The 14,786-nt window shown below is 44.4% G+C and overlaps 1 protein-coding gene across 1 annotated transcript; it reads left to right on the forward strand.

The window, feature by feature from the left end:
- The first annotated feature begins 2,750 nt into the window (after positions 1-2,750).
- On the forward strand, positions 2,751-14,550 carry LOC144102669 (dermonecrotic toxin SPH-like). The gene is made up of 4 exons (XM_077635876.1): positions 2,751-2,946; positions 7,361-7,492; positions 10,343-10,468; positions 14,306-14,550. The coding sequence occupies exons 1-4, from the start codon at positions 2,751-2,753 to the stop codon at positions 14,548-14,550; spliced, it is 699 nt and encodes a 232-aa protein (XP_077492002.1).
- The last annotated feature ends 236 nt before the right edge of the window (positions 14,551-14,786 follow it).

Raw genomic sequence — 14,786 nt, forward strand, 5'->3', positions numbered from 1 at the left:
GCCACATTTTTCCCTCGTCCTTACTATCTCTGATTTACCGTCCCGCACCTTTTCGGGCTTTCTTGTTCATTACAGTTTCTTTCATCTGAATCTTGTTTCCCGCTTGACATGCACTGTTAGTTTTATCTAAGCTATACAACTGTTGCATTACAAAAAATAAGTCAATATTATGAATGCCACAACTTTGGCAGCGCAGCTTTGGTACAACCGTCGTGCATCGCGGCAACGGTATTTCGCAGGAAATTTTTGCAGCACAAAAATTCTTTAAACCTACATTGGAAACATTCGTAGTCAAAAAACAAAACACGACGATGGAAGATAAAGAGCATGTTTAAATACGCCGACAATTCTTTGCTGCTAGACAACTCCTGGCGCTCCGGTAACGTTAATTTAATATAACGCGCAAAAACATGCCCTTCAGCAACCCACAGTTCCTCGGAGACCTCATTTCCGCCGGAACTTTAGAAGTCAAGTGAGCAATTCTGAAGAGGCCGTACCAATCCTTTACCAGGTTATGCAGTCGCATGCACAGATAACACCACCATTCGCGAACATTTGTGGCGCTTTGCATAAAAACACTTCGGCGAATCTCATAATTACCGCACTCGGGCGCCTGCCCGCGTACATGGGAACACAGGTACGGTGTAAACAATAGGATTGACTGGATGTGTCTAGGAAGTGAAATTGACTTTATGCTCCAACGTAATGAATGTATTTTACTTTGAACGGAAGTGGTTTTTATCCCGCGGAGTAATGATCGTTGTCATCCGTATGCCGATCATAACCCAGTTTGTACGCCGGGTACCACTTGAGACCAAAAGAAGTTCGTCAGTGGTAGTGGTTTATTTCGTAAATATAAAAAAAGGACGGAAAAAATTTTGCTAGCCCTGGCATGTGCCATCGCTACGGACGCACCTGGCTTGGGGCAGCGGAAATAAAGGGATAGCAGGCAGACTGGAGAACTGAAATGAGAGAGGTGAAGGGACACACAGAAAGGAAATGGGGAGAGAGCTGCAATATACAAGTATTATATTTACACGATAACAAATATACAGGTCGGGCGTGTGTGATGTCCATAAACAAGGAAGAAAAGCACAACACTCTGTACACTACAGCTGGAGTGGGGCGTCCGACGTTGACACATCACACTCACTTTTCCTGGGCTTCCTTATTTTTCCCGTAGCAATGTAGGTGGCCTTGAAATCCCGCACTAGTTTGGAGACAACTCTCCAGTGAAGCCTAGTAACAACTGATACAAATGCAGCTACCATGATGAGAAGAAGCATGCTGAAAGTTCTCAGGATACCTACCACCATTTCTGCGGAAAGCCCGGTTTAATTGTCCTCGAAGTACGTACATGTGTCACGCAGCTTTGTTCGGCGCGTGCACAGGTAGTCGCCGCGGCAACGGCAGTTGTTGGTTGCAAAGCATTTTCTCATACCCAACAATTCTTGACAAAATTATTTTCAAGCGGGAAACCTTGCATGAACGCAATTTTCGCACATAATGTAAGATTTCACTATAACAATTAATATATCCGCAGATCACCCGAAGGCAGTCTTTTTTTTTCTATCAACGTTTTTGCTATCGTTAAAAGTGTTCACCATTGGTTTCCTACGGCAGTCTCTTAACTGTTTGATGCGATAGATGGAAACACTTTAAAAGAAAGATTTTTCTGCACATCAGAAGAATAGACCACTACCTTCAATGTTTCTTACAATAACAGTTTATTACAACTTTTCTATTTTCAAAGTTTTTGCCCGATAATATTGGACGTGTTTTCCTTTCCGAGCTAAAGCGCTAGAGCTGTACATCCCCCTACTGGTGAAAAAGAACAACCGCCCAAGAACTCCACAGCCTTTTCCATGCAATGCCATAAATTCGGGACAATCAAGTTCCATTGGCTGCCTCAACGTGGCACATGGCTTTCGAAATTCAGAAATAACGCGTTGACATCATGCGTGACGTAAGAGAGAGAGAGAATGACCAAGTGGCCTCCAATTGAAATGTTATTGATAGTTAGCCTTAGCGGCAACAGCTTGGCGCTGTCACGAATTCCTGACGATGATATCTATTGAATTTGCTCACAGGCGTTTCAATCTACCCAATTGAAATATTTTTTTTGAATCTTCAAACACCTATGCGGGGATTGTTATTTCCGCTCTTAGGTGCATCTCATTGGAATACCAATGTCAGCATCTTCTCAGAATAATTGGAGTCCGTCTTCTTGTGGAAAATTTGCAAATAGGTATTATTCGGTCGAGCATGGATCAGTCGGAGCGTAAGTAATGAAAGCAGACTATATATGCGGGAAGCAAATTTCCTCGCAGACTACGTCGCTTTTCGCCCATCTAGCAGTATATAAATATTAGCCTAGTCATGCTGCTGCGGCTGATGATGATGATGACGACGCAATAGGACTGCTTCTAGTCATTCAATGCCTTAAGCAGTAGTAATGCAATGAACGAACGTGGCAACAAATGGGAAACGCACAAGGTGTAGCAGCACAGCTGAATGAATGCAGGCAAGTAATCAGCAGCCGTGAGAAGATCTTCAATTTGGGCTAGTTCGGGAATTGTGTATGCAAGGAGGGAAGCTCAAACGAAAGTTAAAATGAATAGGAAACACCTAACAGTGCAGCTAGAAAAGAAAAAGCAGTATCTAGGAATAGCAGCGTTGCTACGATTGTTCCTTTATTTCGCTTGTAGACGTCGCAAGCTGCGCTGCGACCAGTTTTCGTGATCGGCAACATGGCCAACACCCCAGCAGACGTGGACCGCCTCCTGGAAGAAGGAGCTAACGCAATCGAAGTGGACGTACGGTTTGGTACGGATGGAAACGCGGTTCGCGTCTACCACGGCTTTCCCTGCGACTGCTTCCTCGACTGCGAGGGAGAGGCGCCCTTCACGGAACACTTGGAGTACATAAGAAGCGCTACGAGTGTCGGTAAGGGCTCAGATGCAACCGTAAGGTTACCCATATAGGCCGTGATTAGGCATTTGTTTTTTGTCTCTTATTGGTTTCAGGAAGCCGCAGTGTGCTATCGTCTGTGGCGTTACTGATACGAATGGAAGATGTTTAAAGACATGCATCCTTTGCCAAAAATAAACGGGCTGCCTTTACCACTTCTCATACTACCAACAGACGTTTTAAATTTCAAGGGGGGAATAGTGCTGGGGACGATTCCCGTTGTACAGGTTATCCTTGCATGGGGCGAAACTTTGCGCCAGCTGTTTTACCGCTCCTCGGCCAGCCCGCTCCCAAAGTGGTCACAGCAGCCTGGTCACTTTTGGGAAAAAATTTGCCAACCGAGAGACAAATGAGGCTTAAATACTGCAGATTACTTTCCTAACGCAGCCAACCAACATTCGAAACGTTGTGTTAAGCATGAAACTTTTTAGCATAATGTCCATACTAGCTGAGATACACCGTGTGCTTCTACTATCGCTTATGAAGGGCAAGTTTTCACTGCAATTGTTCTGCACACACAAAAAAAAATCCCTCCTGTCAACTGCTGTGGTCACAGGGACGCAATTAGCCAATGAGCGATTCCTGTACTTCACCATCGCTGAAAGATCTTTGTTGCAGGTTTTCGAATTCAACGATAAAAAAAGCTTTCATACATTCTATAGCGTTTCTGAAGATTCCGGCCGATCGAAGTACTTTCACAAAGGATGCGCTGCTATCTCTGCAAGAATGTCACCATGGCATCGCCAGTAGGACTGGGAGAGGGTGGCGCATCCTTACCGTAAGAGTTGTGTTGTACTGGCTTGCAAAGGGTACTTCAATTCGCAAGCTATAAGTTTACAGCTTCTCATATGGGCGTTGATTGTTCCCCCTCTAGAACTAATCGCCCAATATGCTGAAGGAGGGGAGGAGGAGGAAAACAACTATATTTGATATCAAAAGTAAGGCCTTGCATAAATTGGCTCTTGCTGTCCTATGGTCCGTTAATAATCCAAGTACTTCGATCAAAGCCAAGCGGAGCAGGACGGAGGGGGGGGGGGGGGGGGGGGCACGAAAATTAAGGGAAGGTTGGCAGGATTGTATCTGTACAGAATGCGTTTTCAATGTGCCCTCACTGTCGAACTGTTGAGGCCTCAAGCGGCGCCAAGCCAGCCCATGTTGCAAAGCGTTAACAGGGTGAAAACATAGCGTAAACTTTGAAAATTCGTGTAATCGTCCCGTGCTCACTTCGTGCTCTCCTCCTTCCGCGGCGCTTAGCAATATCTGCATTTAATCCCCCAGCGCGATACGCATAGTCTTTTTATCCACGCGATATGTGCGATGTCTGGCCACACCACGCATTTCTCCCGGTAAGCCTCATTGGGCGGTACAGTTCATCAACAGACAATGGCAAATCTCAAATTGCTATATTCCAGCGTAGTTTGCGGAACAAAAACCTAATGCTGCGCACGGAAAAACAAAGTCAATATGTTTGATTTAAATTCATAGCTTATGTTGCCGGCTGACCACTTACGAGTTCTGAAATCTCATCGACTATTGCACTGCATTCCCACCTAGTCCAGCAGTGTCTGCCGGCCCGTTCACCATCGTGAGTGCAATGAAGAGGTCTTACAGCAGAAAAGCACTTTCACTAGCTATTTATGGTAATCCGTATCCATTACTCCATATTCATTTGGGATCACCTATATACACAACTCTTTGGTCCACAGTAACAGCAAAGTCAGGGCGCTCTTATTGTCTAGCAGGCTGTTGAATAGCCCTCCTTTTGCACCCCACCATCATTGTAGCCTAGTAAAACCTATATCAATCAGGACTTTCTACACTATAAACATAAATTAGCCTATATAGAAGGAAAAAGAGGGTAATCTGCCCTCTAGCGCACTCTATTTTTGGGCAGGGTATGCCGCCAAATTCTAGGGGTAGATTTCCACCACCAAGTATACGCAATGCCTACTCTTTGCAACGCAGGTATATCTTTATCTGAAAGCATAGCAACTTGATGTAATCGGCAATGGAAGGAGGCTTTTAAACACGGTACCGAAGGTCTTGAGGCGAGAAAATACAGAATAATGAAAACCGGGCTAAAATCTCCGTAACTGCTTGAATTTTGCAACTTTTTAACCGCCGCTGAATTTGCTTCCGGGTGCCGACCATCACTTTTTCGTACTTTTTGAGACGAAAATATACACCAGGCTTTGCTCACAAAACGGAGTGCGCTAGAGGACAGCTTAGTATTTTTTACCCCCGTATAGGCGTATTCATGGTTAGATTGTAGGGTGCGCAAAATAACGAATACTTTGTCGGTTAGTTGCACCATACCCGTGTAATCTTGATTTTTTAGAGCTAATATTGGCTAGGTTTGGCGCCTGAAGACATTTAATTGCCGCTTTGCTTTACAAATAAAGCAGTGCGACAGAAAAGAAGATAAACTGACCATAAGCGACACAATGTTTACAAATATAGCCTTCAATTATTATCAGAAAGCATTCGACTCAGTGGAAACCTCAGCAGTCATACGGGCATTGCTGATATAGGGTGTAGATGAGCCTTATGTAAAAATACTGGAAGATATTCCAACTGTACAGCTACCAGAGTCCTCCATAAAGTCAACAAAAAAATTCCAAAAAGGAAGAGCGTCAGGCAAGAAGACACGATCTCGCCAGTGCTATTCACAGCATGTTTACAGGAGGTATTCAGAGGCCTAAATTGGGAACAGTTGGGAATAAGAGTTAATGGAGAATACCTTAATAATCTGCGATTCGCTATTGGCATTGCTTTGCTTAGTCACTCAGGAGATGAACTGCAAATCATGATCAATGATTTAGACAAACAGAGCAGAACGGTGGGTCTTAAAATTAACATGCAGAACACCAAAGTAGTGTTCAACACTAGCAAGAGAACAGCAGTTCACAATTTGCAACGAGGTGCTGGAAGTGGTAAAGGAATCCGTCTACTCAGGGCAGGTAGTGACAGCAGATCCGGATCACGAGAGGGAAACAACTAGAAGGATAAGAATGAGGTGGAGCGCATATGGCAGGTTCTCTCAGATCATGAATAGCAGGTTACCAATATTCCTCGAGGTAAAAGTGCACAACAGCTTGTATTTTACTGGTACTCACCTACGGGGCAGAAACATGGAGGCTAACGAAAGCAGTTCAGCTTAAGTTAAGGACAACACAGCGAGCAATGGAAAGGAAAATGATAGGTGTAAGAAACCGGAAGCGGGCAGAGTGGGCGAGGAAACAAATGCGTGTTAATGTCATCATAGTCGAAATCAAGAGGAAGAAGTGGGCTTGGGCAGGGCATGCAATGCGAAGGCAAGATAACCGCTGGTCCTTAAGGGTAACGGAGTGGATTCCAAGTGAAAGCAAGCGTAGCAGGGGGCGGCAGGAGGTCAGGTGGGCGGATGAGATTAGGAAGTTTGCAGGCATAGGGTGGGCACAGTTGGCTAAGAATGGGGTTAATTGGAGAGACATGGGAGAGGCATTTGCCCTGCAGTGGGTGTAGTCAGGTTGTTGTTGTTGTTGTTGTTGTTAATGATGATGATGATGATGATGTTTACAAAAACAAGGACAAGCATCATGCGAAAAAGTACTGTTTAATATGGCGACACCAATCCCAGAAATATGCGGACAACGGCTTGAGCAATGCTGTTACAGCTACCATAACTGGGCACACACAACACACGAGAAAAAGAAAATCGTTCGCCGGTCCACTATAATCAGGTGACGGGATACAATAATGCAGAAAACAACCGCTTTTTTCAAGTTCAAATTCTAGAGTATTGACGTCTTGTTTTACATGTCAGTTGGCATTTTTTTATGCAGGCTTGTTGACAGCCACAAGAACCACAATTTTGCTTATCCCGAATGAAGTAAACCTGTGCTTATCCATGATGCCGGGCTTTATGCACCGGTTATTCTTCAGTGTTCTTTTTATGATATTTTGTGGTAGGCACGCGCTGTCCACCCATGTGCCGACGCGCGCGATATACAGTAGGGGACCAATGTATTTGGACGGCATGATCCGCAAATGAATCCGGTCAATCCTTTTGTGGATAGTCCACACTTGTTGCACTGAAAGAAGAGAACTTTTTTTTCTTTAACCTCCACAAGTGTGGTCTCCAGCCGTTGGCTAATAAAAGAGCAAATGACTTCGCTGACGGACCACGCGGTCCACTCATTTTTGTCCTCCGCAGTGCCTTTGCTGGGCATAGTGTTTTTCAAACATTTCACCAGGGAGTAGTAAAAAGCCGTTCTTAAAATTTCCAGCGCTTAATAGTCTTTTCCTGGTGGCTTACACTACTTGTGCGTCCCACCTGGGCGAAAGGTGCTAAATGACTCGAAACTAACATTTAATCTTCTTTTCTTTCTTTTCCTCTTGCATTTCTTAGCTGGTGGAAAGCACCACAACAAACTGGGGCTGCTCTTCTTGGACTTGAAGACAGAGGACATATCGGGAGACAGCTTGCATCAGGCCGGCGTCGACATTGTCAGGAAACTTGTCCAGCACCTCTGGCGAGATAGTAAGAAATGCCTTCTTTTAACCGATCTTGCTCAAAGGTTCAAAAGAAGGCATATTTCAAAAGGTGATTTCAGCAATATCGTATGCATGCCCTGCATGAATTGTGCGGGCGCTCCCTCATGTATAAATTTATGGTTTTAAAATTCATTTCCGAGTTCTTCAGGAGCCGCTGATCATTCGTGTGAAAACGGAATTTCGCGCATTTATGTGTTCAAAAAGAGAGTTCAAAATACCAAGTAGAGGAAAGAAAAATTTCACGTTATGTGCGAACAAGACGAGAGAGATTTTAATACCAGGCTGAAAATCACGTGTAATTGTGCAACCAATAATCCTGTTATCACAAATGCATTATACAGCTGGGTGGTTCCACAAGAGATCACACTACCTAAATATTTATAATTTTTAATTTTCTCAATTATTTTGTATATCATGCACACATTGTTCAGTAGGCCAACAGAAAATTTCATTTTGGGGAAATGCTAATATTTCAGGAAATAAAAATACAAGCGACGCCATGGCAGAGGCAGCGTTTTCAAGCATAGCTCAGTATCGCAAATTTGCAATGACGTAAAAATCCAGATATGACAGCCATGACGGATATATTTTCTGCGATAAAAGTACAGGTGAGAGAGATTGTCCCGCTGATTTGCCCCAGTGTGAAGAAATTGTCGCTTACTGGAAAAAAACTTCGAAAACGACCCAAGTCTCATATGAGGCGGTTTTCAAAAATTTTTCTGCGCAAATGTTACGCACATCTCCTTCAAATTTGGAAAAGAGATAACCATCAAGATGCTAAAACAGATACCGTGTTCATGGTTATATAATTTGGGAAAGTGCAAGAACTATTGCCGTAGATCTGACATTTCTTAATCTAATAGTGTTCTTAAAAATCAAAGGAAAAAACCCATCTCCAATTTTTCCTAAAACTCCTAAAGCGAGTCTCTAAAAGGAGGCGAAAAAGAATACGAAAGAACATATTGCATTACTTTGTTTCCAACATTGTTATCCACATTGTTATCCAATCTCACATGAAATCAAAAAGCTTTAGAAATAAAGAACTGCGAGCGATACCTGCCAAGACCTACCGCAGAAATTAAACAAACGAGTAAGTAAAATACGCAACACCGTCCGGAGTACTGGTGGACAATTTAGTAGCGTCGTGGAAAGAAAGAGATGAGAGGAAGCTACGTGAAGTCTACCTGGCCGTAGAGGGTTACACTTGCTCCATCGACAAAGAAACTGGCGTTAACACCCATGAAAATAGTCGGAGATGAAAGCGCCATATCGTATATGTAACATCTGAAAGTTATTCCTCACTAGACGTGCAACGCTGTCACAGTTAAACACGGAAAGGACAAATTATAAAATGCCCGCTTGATTGTCAGGGTCTCGTTTAGGACTGTTATTGTGCCACAACAATGAGTCTAAGAGCATTTTCTAGCTTCAACGTGCAAACCTGGGAAAGTATTCCCTAATATGCCACCGGTTCCTTGCAATAGTTACGTTTTTTTAATTGCTCTCCAGGGGCCCATTAGTAGCGAGCGACCACTACGTATATTTCTGTGCGCGGCTCTGGCTCAAAGGACTATAGACACCTCAGACACCTACTGTTATCCTCTGTAAGGCTAATCCCGCCTTTATTGCTAACCCACCACCACCACGACTTTAGTTTATTTCGTGTGTTCTTCCTGCAAATGATACTTTATACATTTGAATATATGTATCACCGCATGGTATTCGCCTAAGACAGGTAAGTAATTTATATTTTAATTTCTTCTCTCATGCTGTTCCGGCTTCGACTTCATCAACAGAACGATGGCTGTGACTAGCAGTTGAACTTATGGCCATGTAAGGCGCGGAAAAACTGCGATAAAAATAGTGATACATAGTTTTAATTCCTGCAGAACCTAAAGCAGCCTTCTTCAAGAACAACAGTTACAACAAGCGATTATCAGCAGTTCAGTTATATAGCCGTACTTTACGCCTCACGGGACGTCAAGTTCAACTACACGCCCGAGCCATCGTTCAGTTTATGCAACCGAAACACCGTCGAGAAGAAATTCAATATGAATTTTGAGTGGTCGTAGGTGAATACTACGCGGTTCTTCATGTAGACAAATGTCAAACACATCGTTTGAAAGAACAAAATACGCAAGCAAAAATGTTGTGTCTATAGCCCTTCATTATATGCCCAAGCAGACCTACGGTGCCGCAACGTATTGGTCCAACTCACATCAAATACCATGTACGAGCATCCTTTCTAACTTACGCCTTGTAGCCGAACACGAAAACAGGAAGATCACGGCTCAAACTGAAGCCATCACTCTACGTTTCTCTTTTCATTTCATTTTCATGCACAAAAAGAAAACAGAGTGCCAAAGAGGACGAAAGACATTTCCTTCCAACCAGTCACTTCAGTGGTACCATTGGCCGAAGTATTTATCAGTGACTGAGTCTTCAAGCTATTTACCGAGAGAAAAGTGGCTATGTGCTGATGCGCCTTCCAAATATTAACTCGCAACAATGCGGAAGGCAGGAAGGCAAAAACAAACGCTCTAAATTCACCTATGGCACCTGAGAAGGGCACAATTTTCCTTTTTCTTGTGGACCAGCCCGCGATGCTGACCGCATTGTCATCGCATAAATGATTCATTAAGACGTCATTGTATGACTCACACGCCCGCAGTAGGCGAAAAGGTGCTCTCGCACCATTAAAGGGTAAAAGGTAACACATTCTTTACCTGTCTATAAAATAATGCCTTCTTGTTCTGTTTGCTTTGCTGCAAGATCTGCGTTCCTTTTCAAATGAATTGTAACTGACATTCTTTGCTCTGTTTTTCCTTCCGAGAAGTTCCCGTATCGAGTGCCGTGAACGTGCTCCTCTACGTGAACGGTGTTACCTACAAGGATTTCTTCAAGGGAGCTTTGGAAGCCATGGATGATCTGCCAGATTCAGAAAATTGGAAACTCCGCCTTGGTGAGTACATTCACTCAGGCAATGAGTGCGCTCAAGAAGCGTCCGGCACCCTGCCAGTGCTAGGAACACCTAGCATTCTATTGCCGCAGAAAGCCCACCTTTTACCCATAAATTCGAGGTATATCAGGGGCAACAGCGTCATGGTTGTATCGAGTGAAGCTGTACAATGTCGCCACGAAGATCATGAACATCATCATCAATCATCATCATCCTCATCAGCCTGACTACTCCCACTGCAGAGGAAAAGCATCTCCCATGTCTCTCCAATTAACCCTGTCGTTCGCCAGCCGCAGCCACCCTGTCCCTGCAAAATTCTTAATCTCATCCGCCCACCTAATCTTCTGCCGTCCCCTGCTACGCTTACTTTACCCTTACGTCACCGTTAAGAACCAGCGGTTATCCTGCCTTCGAATCACGTGCCCTGCCCAAGCCCATTTCGTCCTCTTTATTTCGACTAGGATGTCATTAAACCGCGTTTGTTCCCTCACCCACTCTGCCCGCTTCCGGTCTCTTAACGTTACACCTATCATTTTTCTTTCCATGGCTCGCTGCTTTCTCCTTAACTAAAGCTGAATGAAACCTTTTCGTTAGCCTGCACGTTTCCGCCCCGTAGGTGAGTACTGGTAAGATACAGCTGTTGTATACTTTTATCCTAAGGGATATAGGTAAACTGCCATTAATGATCTTTGGGAACCTACCATATGCGCTCCACCCCATTCTCATCCTTCTAGTTATTCCCCTCTCGTGATCCGGATCAGCTGTCTCTACCTGCCCTAAGTAGACGTATTCCTTTTCCACTTCCAGCCCCTTGCTGCCACTTGTGAATTGCTGTTGCCTTGCTAGATTGTTGAACATTACTTAGATTTCTGCATGTTAATTTTTAGACCCAGCCACAAAGGTCCCCTAATGCACACGCAAAAAGGATATATGCAAAGAAGAGCCTGTCTCTCTGTTCACTTTGTAAGCGTTGGTAATAATTGTCGGGTCTCCCATACTCGCTGAGAAGATTGAGAGGAACCGGTACTTATTTCAGCCCTTAATTCAACATCAGCCTGCAGAAGGACGGCAGATTGGGCGAGTTGGTGTTCCGTGGTAACAAGAAAATTCAAACAGCGAAAATTCATACAGTAGTCTCCTCCAGTTTGTCTCCTCCTCTTACTGGTCCTGTCGTCTTGCGCTGTTTGAATTTTCTTGTTATCAGCCTGTAGCTCTGGTGGATATGCGCGAACTAGCGCTAATCACCATCCTAACAAGATCCAGCATGTTCAGCGTGTGCACATATAGAAAAAATTCGGGGAACGCACAAACTCCGCATAATTTGTACGATGTGATAGGTCTAATGGGTACCTTAAGCTGCCTGGAGTCCTCTTTGCATATCCGTTCGGAGACAGGCACATTATTCTTAATTTTATTTATATTTATTTTTTATTTACTGCGAGACACCCAAGCCTCCCTCAGTCAAAACCCAACGAGCGTTCCCCACTGGTCGAGGGGCCGCGAGCGCGGCTCTTGACCCAAGGGGCAGCGTTTCGAGTCCTGGCACTTCGATTTTCTTTTCCGAGCAGTTGCTTTTCTATCTTTACAGGCTCCACGTAACGGTGGTTGAATGACGTCACCACCCGGCAGACAAATTAGGAACTGTGTAGTGACGTCATCACTTCTGTACTTTGTCACCATTGTGGAGTGTTCGAATTCCCGCGCTAGGCCTCGTGGTTGTTCATAACTCGTGACACACAGGACATAGTGGAAGGAAACAAGACCGACACGAGCGCTGTCTAACAACTGACTTTTATTATTTCTAAGAGGGTGAGTTATATAGGCACCAACCACAACAACCGCAACAAAAAAAAAACATAGATCACCGCAGATAAGTGAAAGGGGCAGTTTCGTCTAACTCTTCTGTGCATTGCTGGAAGTGTAAAGATTGTTTCCCCCCGTTGGACAGGACAAAGATCTTGTTCAATCACCCAAATCTGACCGGCAGGGAGCTGGTGGAGGGGTTTCTGATAGGACAGGAGTCGGACACATGTGTCAGTTCGCCTTCTATCAATCTCTTGGAAAAAGATTCGCGCTCTCGGATAATGCGTGGCGACAGGGTGATAGCAGCTGCTTGTAATGTGTTAAGATTGCTGATTGGCTTTGTTAGGATGAGGTGATTAACCTCCCGCTGCATACGCGTACGGTTTTTAAGGGCTATCGCGATTTCATTATGTGTTTTTTTTTTCAATTGTTGTGTTTGGTGCCTATATAACTCACCCATCTAGAAATAAACAAGTCTGTTCTTAGACAGCGCTCGTGTCGCCTCTTCTTTCACTACGACCTGTGCATCGCACTGCTTTAAGATGAATCCGTTCCAACTTTTCTGTTCTCGTGGTTGTCATGTGTTGACACTCTCGACCAATCCCGAATTTTCCGACCAGCCAACAACTACGCCGGTTTCTCCACTGAGCAGGACCCATAAGACTTAAACGTGAATAGATAATAAAGCAGAAGCTTGAGTTTTGAACAGCTGCTGCTCTTAGGGTTCAGCATCGCATGTGGTCACAGCACGCAAATAAACCTTGCTGCCCAGCAAGGCTTGGCCGCAGTTTACGGTAGCGGTTTTCAGGTGCATGCTTAGGAAAATGGTTTGCTATAACATGGCTTTTTCCCGCATGCGTGATGTACGCTTGCGTTCATGAAAGCTTAATCTATGCTTTATCTAGCCCTTGATATATCGATTCATTTAACGGAGTTCTCCGGGAAGCCGTTTTAGATTCTATAAGTGCGGTGTAATTTTTAATGCTTTCGGATTGTTCCATTGCCAACATTTTATCTCCCTGAGCAATAATACAAGTTGAGCATCGCTCAGAAATTCACATAATTCGGTTACGATTCCTAAAAAAATCTCTCACAGCCGCATCTCCTTTTTCTGTGTCCGTTTTCGCACACTTCATTCCTTCCACCATAGAGTGTCGCTTGTGTCCATACAGAGCTATTCCGCTAACGCATCTTCCCTCCTCAAAACCTCACCCAACATGACCACTTGACAACTCCTGCGTTTTACAATGCCCAGCCGCCACGGTGGCTGAGTGGTTACGGCACTCGGCTGCTGGCCCGAAAGACGCGGGCTCGATTCCGGCCGCGGTGGTCGAATTTCTATGGAGGCGAAATTCTAGAGGCCCGTGTACTGTGCGATATCAGTGCACGTTAAAGAACCCCAGGTGGTCGAAATTTCGGGAGCCCTTCACTACGACGTTTCTCTAGCCTGAGTGGCGTTGGGACGTTCAACCTCCATAAACCAAACCAAACCATGTCCATTACTTGTTCGTAAAAACAAGCTCAATCTTTAAAGTTCCATGCCGTAACCAAAAATTCTCTCAATTGAACCGGAGTTTTCTAATTTAAGGTGCTTTTTCTCTCCGGCAGCTTCAAAACTCCGTTAATTTGGAAATCGTCTGACAACTTTCTTCTAAGCATTAACTGAAAGTTTGAAAAATTCCCTTAACCCCAAATTTTTCCCCTCAAATATTTTGAAAAACTGTAACTCCTCGAATGGAAGATCACTGGAAACAACCCACATAATAATATGCACAAGAAACGCATAGAGACCTTTGCTGACGCTTGATGGCTCATGTCGCGTATAGCCTACTACGAACCATTTAGATGCAACTGCCTTCTCAAGCTTCCGTGCCTATCCGGAAAATGTATGTCCAGGCAGCATAAAAAGAACTTCATGTGATTTTAAAATGCTCCAAAATTGGTTTGTGCATAGAGCGTTTCCCGAAGTTACCAATTCTACTGTTGCGTTAGCCCCCTGAAACCTCGAGTTCAAAAATAAAACATCTTTCGCCACAGGGTTCGACTTCGGCCCATTCCTCTCCTTGTCTGATGTCGGAGAGGCGTTCGCCGATCTCAACATACACGCCCATCGCTGGCAAGGGGACGGTGCGAGCAACTGTATCGAGGACCTGTTCGGAAGCCTGCTCATATCGAGCATTGTCGACTGCCGCGATGGCCAGAGTCAGACCTGCGACTACGTCGACAAGGCGTACGTCTGGAATCTGGACAAATCCCACACCATTGAAAAAATGATCAAGTGAGTGCGTTGTCAGCATAAGTCCCATACAAAAATGTCCTATGGCCGGCTAAAGAATTTTGGCCCAAATAGCTATAGACCTTTCCTATTTCTGACCATAGCTGTCTATACAGGCTGATATATTTTTCTATAGAGAGCTTAAGACAATTGTATGGTTCCAAAGCTATAGCTTTAGTGGCATAGATTTTTCAATAGCTGGCAATAAGCACCTCTATGGGTGCTTATAGACGTTCATAAAAG

The sequence above is a fragment of the Amblyomma americanum genome, chromosome 8, assembly GCF_052857255.1.
Source record: "Amblyomma americanum isolate KBUSLIRL-KWMA chromosome 8, ASM5285725v1, whole genome shotgun sequence".
NCBI lineage: Eukaryota > Metazoa > Arthropoda > Arachnida > Ixodida > Ixodidae > Amblyomma > Amblyomma americanum.

Bases quoted from the DNA above. Each gene is read 5' to 3' on its own strand.
- LOC144102669 (XM_077635876.1), top strand. From the start codon at position 2,751: ATGGCCAACACCCCAGCAGACGTGGACCGCCTCCTGGAAGAAGGAGCT. The intron at 7,493-10,342 runs GTAAGAAATGCC...CCTTCCGAGAAG, and splicing joins CCAGCACCTCTGGCGAGATA to TTCCCGTATCGAGTGCCGTG. The intron at 10,469-14,305 runs GTGAGTACATTC...CTTTCGCCACAG, and splicing joins AAATTGGAAACTCCGCCTTG to GGTTCGACTTCGGCCCATTC.